The sequence below is a fragment of the Ursus arctos genome, unplaced genomic scaffold (assembly GCF_023065955.2).
Source record: "Ursus arctos isolate Adak ecotype North America unplaced genomic scaffold, UrsArc2.0 scaffold_13, whole genome shotgun sequence".
Taxonomy (NCBI): domain Eukaryota; kingdom Metazoa; phylum Chordata; class Mammalia; order Carnivora; family Ursidae; genus Ursus; species Ursus arctos.
The window spans coordinates 52,214,424-52,225,486 of record NW_026622797.1 but is presented as its reverse complement, the minus strand read 5'-3'; the positions used below and the strand labels follow the sequence as shown (position 1 = coordinate 52,225,486).

At 47.7% G+C, this 11,063-nt stretch overlaps 1 protein-coding gene across 1 annotated transcript in view; it reads right to left on the bottom strand.

Moving 5' to 3' along the window:
* The window catches only part of RTN4IP1 (reticulon 4 interacting protein 1), a 51,355-nt gene that overhangs the window by 7,806 nt on the left and 32,486 nt on the right, over positions 1 to 11,063 (bottom strand). The window contains exon 8 of the mRNA XM_026511712.4: positions 7,812 to 7,904. Within this exon, the coding sequence (XP_026367497.2) occupies positions 7,812 to 7,904 (93 nt within the window). The remainder of the gene's footprint in view (positions 1 to 7,811; positions 7,905 to 11,063) is intronic.

The window sequence follows — 11,063 nt, the reverse complement described above, 5'->3', positions numbered from 1 at the left end:
CAACGTCTTGCAGGATGGAGCTCGGTGGCCCCCTTGTAGGCACTGGACAGACTGACAGATTCTTGAGAATCTGTTAAATGTCTGACATATCTACTCAGCCAGAGTTTGAGGACCTGTGGTCCAGGCCGCCTCTTCTGGACCCTCCACCCCAGGACAGGAGCTTAATAAAGGTCACTTGGGTGAAAACCAGTAAGACAATTGGCAAGCAAGAGTCTTACGTGGGCTCTCCGGGTTTCAGGAGAACCTGTCCCAGGGTGGGGCTGTCCTGGGAGGGTTTGCTAACCGGCCAAGCAGCTGGTTAGAATTTCCAGGACCGCCACCTCGGCCAGCTCATAAATGCTGGAATGCTGCTGGTTCTTGTTCCTGCATTAGTGCTGCCTTTTGAACACAGGTCCCACTTAGCACCGTCTCTCCTGATGCAAAAATCCAGCTGAGCTCCTCCTCTTCAAAGCTACAAGCGAACGTCCATAACTGTCCCCTGGGCATTTCAGCGGCCTGCCGCCCACCACTCCACGGACAGGGAGAAGTTGTTAGAAGGCCTAAGCCAATGCCTACATTTCGTGACCCCTCTCCTTTCACAAGAGGAAGACATGTTCTTGGGGGGTTCGGAGCCCCCGCTGTACCCTCCTCTTGTGTGAATTTCACAGCCCCGTCACCAGAAGAGGATCTCTGACTCCAAAAGTTCCTTTCTCCAGAGAGTTCAAAATGCTGCTCTACCCACAGATCGTGGTAAGCTCCGAGGAAAGGTAACAGCCAGCACATACTGTCCTATGTGCCAGGCGCTCTCCTGAGAGCTGATGCGTTTCACCTCATTTCATCCCTAGGAGGGAGGTACTATTACTATGTCCATTTGCAGACAAAGAAATTAAGACCCAGAGTTAAAGGCAGCGCCCAATTTCACACAACTGCTCCGAGGTAAGGCAGGACTCGGTGTGGTGCCAGGGTCTGTGCTCGCAGCCCCCCCCCCCCCCCCAGCCTGTCAGGTAGCACTGGCTGCTTTCTGCATCTACTCCCGAAATCTAAAGAGAAGGAAAGGTAGCCAGGGCTTGTAATGATCTATCACAGTGTGCATCTGGCTGGCCCGCCCTGTGCCCAGACCATACCAGCTGAGGACCCAGTCTCCAGGCCCTGTGTCCAGGCCCCCGAGACGGCAGGTGCATGGCACATAGGCCCCACTCCCATATGCACCTGCAGACATCACTGATTATTAACCACGGTCCTGTCCTCCCCTCCCGAGCAAGCTAAGCATGACCTCAGAATCTTCTACTATACCACAGACACTATGAACAGATTTGAGCTGACTTGGCAAATGAAACCTAGCTGCCTTCTCTGGTAAAAATGGAATGCACTAAAGGTGTTTCCTGCACGTCCCACAGGAAACTTCCCGAACCCATCACTCTCTTTAAAGCCCCTGGGACGTTGTTTGTTGAATGCTAATTACCGAAAAAGGAATCACCTGAATGTATGCTTAAAGTGCAGAGTCCTCTGTCTCTGGTTAGAACAACCCAATCGGAATCTCTAGGGGCTCGGGTGGAGACCACGCATTTTCAGTATTCAGATTCAGCACACTGGCGTGGGGATCACTGCAGCCTTTTGCCTTACTCTTAGGGTCCCTGACTTGGATCAGACCACATTCAATCATCCCACAAGGACTGACCAGGTGGCTGCCTTCTAAGTGCTAGGCACTGACCCAGAGCACACACACACAACAGGCCCCTGGGGGTAAACCAAGGAAAGAAAGGGGGCAACCACATCCACTTCTCACTGCGCTTCGAACACCGGCAATGAAAGCACCCCAGCCCGGTGTTACCAGAGCGTCAGGGAGGAGGGACCGGGAAGCCACCTGCTCCACTCTGGAATGAACTGCGCAGGCCCGTGCAGCTATGTTCACGTTCGAACTCTGACCGGAGCCACGGATCCCGAACTGATGACACAGCCAGCCTGCAGTGACTGCACACTTTAATCTGGCTGGTCAGGCCTATTGTGGCCAATAAGCCCAGAGGGCTGACTGGGCCAGAACGAGTCATTCAGCTCTTCCCATAAGCAACAATGAAAAAACAAGGCGTTCGATTAACAAGCAGGCAGATGCCACTGCTGGCTGAATAGGTGACAGCAAACGGAGATTAACTGGATAATGAAGCAGTGTCTACACAGAGCCTCACACCAGACCTAGAATGCGTGTTTGTTACGGACAAAGAGATCAGAGTAAAAACCCGGAGAGGGGAAAGAAAGGTTATGGACAGTGAGGTGGGGACATTTATGTGATGACACTGCTAGAGTCCAGCCGGCACGGGGAGCCCCGTTATAAAGCGGGCGGGCTCAGCGCCGCACTCCCCGCTACGCAGATGCACGGGGCCGGCAGCTGACTGGGGGACGCTCGCGGCCGCGGCCTTCATTCCAGTCCTGGACCCAAATTCGGGCTCTCCTGGTGGTGTCTCACCTTCTTAGACAAAGGCTGTATAAAGCCAAGCCCCAGGACTTGGCGTCTGTGCCCACATCCCTCTTATGAGAACACAGGGCCAATGGGCACCTCAACTTCCCTGGTGCGGCCGCGGAATACTGTTGTTTCCAGCCGCGGGCCAAGCCTCCTTGCCTCTGAGGGCAGAGGGAAGAGAAACCCTCTGCGGGAGAGCTGGTGGAGGGACGACACCATCTATGCAGGCAGAACAGCAGGCAGAGAGGTTTTCCCTCAATCCCCACTTGCCCAGCAAGAACAACACAATGACAGAGCTTCAAAGGGACCTAAATATCTGAGCAAGCCCGTTGGATAGATCAGGAAACCAAAGTGCAAGTGGCTAAGTGCTACGAGCAGGGTGAGAGCTTCTCGCAGAGGAGCCCAAGGTAGGGTCCAGGACTCCTGACTGCGAGACTGCACGGCGTGGGTGCAGTCCGGGGACAGAAGTGTGAGTCGCCGTCTGTCCCCCTCTTCCCTAGACCCTCTACCTTCGTCTCCACTGGGCACAGAAACTGTAGGTCTCAGAGGGTGAGGTGTGTGAAGACAGATGAACAGATGACAGACGCAAGGGAGACCTAAGGAAGGGCTCCTGGCAGAAGGCCAAGTCCATACACGTGAGCCGGGCACCAGGGACCCAGGGCAGGGGTGGCAGAGGCGGCAGGGACGCAGTTGCGGCCCCACCTCTGGGACAGGCACGTCCCTGACCTCTGAGATAGGGTCAACATTCCCAGGCAGAAAGGGGCTTCAACTAAGGAGCTATGAAGAAGACAAAAGGAAGAAGTGGGCTTTATTTGGATTTGCTATTTCTGGAACTTTCTGGCCCCAGAAAACTCAAAGCTGGAAGAGAGGTGGTAAGAAGGGGTTGGGGGTAAGATAATGGAGGCTACACTCCAAGGGAGGAAATGCGGCCGTTCTGGAAAGCATCTGGGACTTGTCCCTAGTTCCCCCTGAAAAAGGCACTCCTTCCAGCCAGGTGAGAGGAGAAACTTGGCCCACATTTCCCCAAAGAAACAAGTAGCAGCATTAGAGAAACAGCAGCAGCATCAGGGTGATGGGATCCATGAGGTCCCAGTTGAGTCTGGCAAGATAAGGCTCCTCTCGGAGTCCTAGGCCTTCCATCCCTATTCATTACATCCTCTCCAAGGAGGAAAAAAATCCAGTTGCAAATAAGGAGCTCAGAGTTTTAAAATGTAACTCACACTGCTAAACGAAGGCCTCAGATCTCAGGAAGGGCCTGGGAAATTGCCAGCCTCCAAACTTCTATTACATGTTTCTCTAAAGCTGCAGCACCCAGTATGGTGACCTCTAGCCGCGTGCGGCTATTTCCATTCATCAAAGGTAAACAAAATGGAAAATTCAGTCCCTCAGGTGGACTAGCCATTTCAAGTGTTCAATTGCCACATGTGGCCACTGGCTACCACACTGGACAGTGTAGACCGAGAACATTTTAATTACTGCACAAAGTTCTAGTGGACGTCACCGCTCAGAAGCTAACTCAACGTGGCCAACCCATCTTTCCACATCTTTCACCCTATTAGGCAAAGCAGAGCACTCGTGGGCCCTCAGTAAATGTTTTAAATTAAATTCAAAAAAGTTACATTGGAACTATCCTGATACTGGCTAAAATAAAGAAATAGAGGTCACCTCTATCATCGCTCAACCAAGAAGCTTGGCTGGTCACCTAGGATCTTAAACAGACCTGTGAATGTTAAGAACATGACATCAAAGGCTTTAATAATTACGTGAAGAATATATGTGTACAGAAAACCATACTTGAAAAGAGGAAAGGGTTTCAAAGAAAAATCTCCCCCCCATACTTGATGCCCAGCCATCTAATTCTACTCCAGGACAACCAATATCTCACGTTTTTTTCATATCTTTCGGTATACTTTATGCATTGTGGTAGGCAGAAGAATGGCTCCCAGAGATGTCCAGTCTAATCCCCAAACCTGTGAATATGATAACTTACAGGGCAAAAGGGGCTCCACAGACATGATGAAGTTCAGGATCTGGAGATGGGCAGGATTACCCGGATGGGCCCAGTGTAATCAGGAGGGTCATTAGAAGAGGGAGGCGGGACAGTTCGTCCGAGGGAGACAGGATGATGGAAGCTGAGGTCAAAGTGATTCAAGACCGAACCGAGAAATACAGGTGGTCTCCAGAAGCTGAAGAAGGCTGGGGAACAGATTCTCCCCTACAGCCCACCCCCAGAAGAAACGCAGGCCTGCTGACCCATTTTAGACTTCAGGCCTCCAGAACTAGAAGACAGTAAGTTTGTGTGGTTTCAAGCCACCACATTTATGGCAAGTTGTTACAGCAGCAATAGGAAAGGGACACGTGCACACACAAGCAGGCAGGAGCATGTATCTTCCCTCAAAGCGCACTCATTCTTATTGGGAGCTGACTATAGTCCAAAAAATCTGCCTGCCCACCTCCTCTCAGGCCTGGAAGACACTGAAAAATACACGAAGATTTCTGTAGATAGAATTCAAACCCCACCTTTCTAAATGTTTAGATGACTAGTTAAGCAAGCAAAAAACAATGAAGGTTGTATGAGGGATTTTTTTTTCACTATAACTGCCTCCATCTTAAAGATAGAAATGGTGGTGAAGGGACTGCCCTAGAGGTCAAGAAACCCGAGCTCTTGAACATGTCACTTAATCTCATGGGGCCTCTATCTCCATGATGAGACACAAGGGCAGGATGGGGGTGCGGGGGGTGAGTAAACTAGACATGTGCTAGGTTTTCCTGTTTCTAATCTTTGCATATGCTAACTCAAAAAAGTTTGCTACATAGTATAAAGACAAATGTTTATTGTGCTTAGGAAAAAAATGCAAAAATAACTATAGGGAAAAGGCACAATTTTCATAGCAGGCCATTACACTCAGTGTGATCATTATAAATCATTCTATCACCCTACTGATACACAGAACATCTCAGGAATACCCAAGAAATTGGTAACAGTGCTTGTGTCTGACAAGGACAAGCTTGGTGATGGATGGACACGAGTCAAAGAAAGATTTCAGGAAATAACTTTTCCTACCTTTTGGATTTTGAACCTTAAAGTATTTCAGAAGAGCAGATTCTTTTGGTTCATGGCTTCACACTGTCAAGAAATAAACAGAGCTCCTCTATCAGGTACCTGTTAGATTCACCAAACACTTAGCCAAAGCTGGCAGGGATCTCAATGTCCTCGTCCAATTTGATAATCCCTACGAGCCACACACCAGAGAAGCTGATGTGCTCTGTCATCTGCTAGAACTTCCCAGCGAGGACAGGCACCTTCCCACACCCAGAATATGCAGGACACATGTGAAGACAGCTGGCCTTATCATACATAGCACCCAATGTCACACACCAACTTCCACAGTCCCAGAAAGGGGACTTCACTGTCAGAAAGGACTCCCGAGCCCAAATAACCCTGGTCAGGAGAGAGAAAAATCAAAGGCCAAAAGCGTATTTCCTCATTCGCCCTCGTCTGAGGACACACCAAGGGCATCTTTATTTTTACCTTGTCCTCTTTTAGCCATTCTACCAGTTATCTGCCAAATTTAATAGTTACATATACACAAGTCTCCTCTCTTCTCTGTTGCATAAACAGTAATTTCCAGGTAGAGAGAGTCACAATATTTTGAATACAAAAGAGCAATGGTAAGCACACGGACAGCCTGGAGCCGATATCGGGATGAGCACAATTATACAGTGTGCTTCTGGAGGATGGGGACGTTTCTAACAAGGGGGCTCCAATCACATGGAAGAGCGTCTAAAACTATGGGCCACGTTATTTAACGACAGTTCACTTCCTTCTTCCTGGAAATAAAATAAGCACCCCATGGGAGGTGAGAAGAACCCTAAAGAGGCACTTACATACAGTCACAATAAGGCTGAGACCATCTACCCAGTACTCATTAAAACTTAGAAGTCCGACAAAAGGCACACAAACTTGAAACCACAAAATCTGGGAAACAGTAGCAGGCCATTTTCTATAATATAGTTCTGTGGTGTAACAATTAAAAAAACCTAAATGCACAAAAAGCAGCCAGTAGGTCCTAAAGACATTCCTTTTCAAAATCAGAGTGGAAGTATGAAATGAGCCAGCAAGGGGCAGGTGCCAACACAAGAAACCCATCTCAAGGGGCTCTTTCCAAGTGGCCCAGCGTAGATCACACAGTGGCAAAGCTGGCCTCCTCCATCCCCTTTCCCTGCCTTTTGTAAAATGACAAAGACAAGACAACTTAAGCTGAAGTCAAGGATCAGCCTCCAGCACTAAGGATGCAGCTGAATGATGGAGAGGGAAAAGCGCAGGACCGGGAGTCAGGAAGTACGCATCCTGGTCCCACTTCTGCAAACCTGAACACGTCCCTTTCTCTCTCTGAGCCTGTTTTCTCCTCTGTAAACAATGAAAATCATTTTACCTATGACTTCATGCAACCCTCTAGGGTATATAAGGGTCTCTACCCTATAATTTCATATAGTCTCTTTATAAAATCATAAACATGAGCACCAGGATAGGAATTTTCTGTCCAGTTATTCTTCCAGAGACTGAATGTCAGGGCTGTTAAGACCATGTAAAAACCAAAATAAACAGTGGTCTGAAAGGCCTTCTGACACCCAAGAAGGGATGATCCAACTACAAGCAGCAGTCCCTTCGCCACGGAGTCCGTGCAGGACAGACGCGGGCCGTCAGAAACACCGACCAGCTGTCCCCAACAAAATCTCCATCAGTCCTCACCGGCGTCCCACCCACTGACCCTCTCAGACATACCTCAGACGCACCATTATCTGCCCTCCAAGTGTGTTACACTAGCTGGGGAACAGGAGACCTGGGGACCTGACTTCTAGTCCAGTGCTGTTAGAGCTGAGATTCCACAGTATTTGCTCACCGGACTCATCTGGAAATCTGTTTCCCCCCAGAGCAGCCTTACCCTTGGACTCCAGACGCTCCAGAACAGTTCTACTGTAAACTCACAAGTGTGCCCCTACCTTTGTGCAGAGATGACCTTTCTGGTGCCTTCTTTTCAGGATCGTTACCAAAATATTAGCAACCTAGCTGTAAATTCCAGCTCTGCTAACCGTCTAAGTGTGTTTGAGAAAATCACATAACCTCTCCGGACCTGCCTCTTCGCCTATAAACTAAGAGGGCTGAACCAGATGGTGTCGGCACTTTTTCAGATGTAGCAGTCTAGGTCTAGGATTCCCATGGAGACAGACCAAAATACAGCACTTAAACTTGGCCGTGGAAAGCAGCATGTGTACTGACCACACCTGCCCCCAGGGAGCTCCCACGGACTAGGCTTGGTAGGCGGGTGGCCAAGATTCCAGGGGATGCTCTAGCAATCTGAGGGGCCGCACTTACCTTTCCCTCATCCACCAGTTTCGCAATGTCATCTAGATACACACCACTGGCCATGAAAAAGGCCCAGCGATAATGGACTCCTTGCCAGAAATGCTAAAAAGAAGAAAACACATTCAAATATAGGAAAGGATAAAAATCTCACTGAATACAAATTTAGGGGACAAGTATTTTTCTGGACGACTAAGACAGACAAACCGATTTCCTATTCATTATGAATCAAGGAGCTGTACGCCCAACACCTCAGCACAGGGACCAACAGAGAGTGGGTGCTCCATTAAGTATTTAATAAATTAATGAATGAACAAAAATATATCCACGTGAACTAAGAATTTTTTTACCAAATTGTGAATGATGAGCAAATAAGCATAGGAAAGCTGTCCTTAAAAAGAGCGTCTAAATAGTCTCACACACTCAATTTCTTCCCTAGGAGAAATTAGAGGTGAGACCTCTAGGCTTTCTCTCCTAGGGTTTTAATGAAGCTCAGAGGGGCCACAGAAGAGCTTTTTTTTTTTTTTAAAGATTTTATTTATTTATTCAACAGAGATAAAGACAGCCAGCGAGAGAGGGAACACAAGCAGGGGGAGTGGGAGAGGAAGAAGCAGGCTCATAGCGGAGGAGCCTGACGTGGGGCTCGATCCCATAACGCCAGGATCACGCCCTGAGCCGAAGGCAGACGCTTAACCGCTGTGCCACCCAGGCGCCCCCAGAAGAGCTTTTAAACCTAATTCAAGAAGGCTTAGGGGGCAGTACAGCACCAAAATATGATCTTAGACAAGAAATCCAATCACAGATTTTTTTTTTTTTCCTTAGAATAGAGTAGCTTTAAGGGCAAAACACAGTGTAAAGTTCTTATGCATCATGGTTGGGTCTTCGTCCTACAGTTATAACAAGTCCCAAGCCACCAAATCTACTATGGGATGATATGTCCCCAAATAAAAATAAGCAAAAATCTACCAAGAGGGTTCAGGACCACTTTACTGCCACACCCACTTTTTTTTTTTTTTAAAGATTTTATTTATTTATTCGACAGAGAGACAGCCAGCGAGAGAGGGAACACAAGCAGGGGGAGTGGGAGAGGAAGCAGCAGGCTCCTAGCGGAGGAGCCTGATGTGGGGCTCAATCCCAGAACGCCGGGATCACGCCCTGAGCCGAAGGCAGACACTCAACTGCTGTGCCACCCAGGCGCCCATGCCATACCCACTTTTAATTGACAGTTTTTCTGTCAAAGGTAGGGTAGGCCATTATCAAAACAACTGAACTGCGGTTCTCTAGGATACATACCTCAGTGACCTGCCCAACTAAACTTCACCAGATGGGAGCTGTCCAGAGGTAGTATGCGGTTAGCCAGTACCAGGCGGCCTGCCTCCCTGCACCTGCCTGTCTCACAATCCCTCAGTGTGCTTGTCAAGGGCATTAAGTGGTCAAGTGCAATGGAACTGCCCTGCTGCTCTAGCTCAGGCACTTAACAGCTGTGTTGTTGAGGTCAAGCCACCTCTTGCAGCCAGTTTCCTGACCTGAAGAATGGTGATACCACTACCTTGCTCACAGGGTTGCTGGAAGGATTAAATGAGAATGAATGCAAAGTGCCTAATACATAGAAAGTATCATCCGTATAAATATTTATACTTATTATTCAATAGATACTTACCTAGTGCTGAAAGCAAACTTTATTGAGGAAAGGTTGGGGCCATAGCAAATCGGAGTTTCGGACTATAGACAGACAAACCAAGCTGCTGTCTGGGCAGAGCTTTGCAATGACTGTGTCAGGAATGGCTTACTGGTTTGGATGCGTGACCCTGTAATTTATTATCTAACCTGGAACAATTCTAAGAGTTAAATGAGTCATCATTGATAATTATGCCAGGACCACAGCTGCAAACAGAGCCAATCTCACCCTAGAATAGGTATGAGGAGGTTGAGTGCCCTCAGCCCTCAGGGTAGTAAGGCAGAGCCTGGGCTGGCATAAGTCTCCAGGTAGTTTGCTCTTCGCCCAAAACGGCCTCAACATCTATTCAAACATGAACAATTTTCTATGGGTGTCATAGCATGAAAGAAGTTGGGGAGCACTGCTCTGGGCAAATGAAGTTAAAAAACAAAAGGAAAAAAAGCACCATTTGAAGGCACTGAGGCGTCCCAAGCTTACAGCAGGCCCGGTTAATTACAATCACAAAAGATCTGTCCGTGTACTTCTCCCTAAGGCCCAGCCTCAGACAATTAAAACATTCTGGTTACTGTTTAGGGTTTTAAAGAAAAGAACAGCAATGGTCAAAAATGCCATGTCTATAATTCTTTATAGCATGTTGCCCTGTAAAGTGAAACTTTCTGGTTGGCAACAGCAGAATTTTTATACTCTGCTCTAAAGGGCCTGTGTATTTTTTCCAGGCCATTACAGGAGAAAGTAAGCCAAAGCAGGCAGGAGTCTGGAGCATTACAATGAGGCTTTAACTGTGCACATTCTCAGAAAGACATCAGAAACTACTTAAAAGGTTTTCACATGAGATTACCACTATCCTCTTTCAAGTAGGAGGAAAGAGAAGATGCCTGTTTTACTCTCAGAGGACAACTCAGAAGGTTACCTTGTAAGAGGTCTCACTGAAGTACAAACTGCGAAATCTTAAAGAAAAGTTAAACTTATATTTTGAAGCACTTGGAAAGCCTGGGTTTTCCGAAAAGAGAAAGAAGAGACAAAGGACAGCTAAGACTTCTTTCTCCACCCCAAAGGACCCTGTGGACACTGTTTCCGGTTGCCGCCTGAATCAGATGAAAATAAAGAACTACGAGTACAGGGCCTGGTTTGTTCACCACTAGTAACATGCACACTTCCTAAGAATGGAGTATGGTCGCCACTGTCACGGCCCGCTGAGTATGTAGTTAGCTCAGGGAATTCAAGAGGCCAAAGTCCTAAATTTCACACTCAAAAAAGTCCCAAATATAATTTCTAGAAGCAGCAGCTAATCACTGAGCCATTCATTCCATACGTACGGGTCAGTGTTGGTTAGCTTGGCATAATGACTCACGACCTTTTCACCCACTGAGGAAACATCCACCGTCTTTTTCCGGAGTGTGAGGTATTTTGTCTAATTAAAAAAATTGAATTTATCTTTTTTTTTTTTTTTTGCCTATCACTTATACCATTTTAACATTAATAGATTTCAAGCCAATGATCTAGGATTACCAAGAGTGGATAACATGAAATATCTAAGCCTGTCCCCACCGGGAGGACAACAGGCGGTGGTGTTAAGTAGAGAGCTC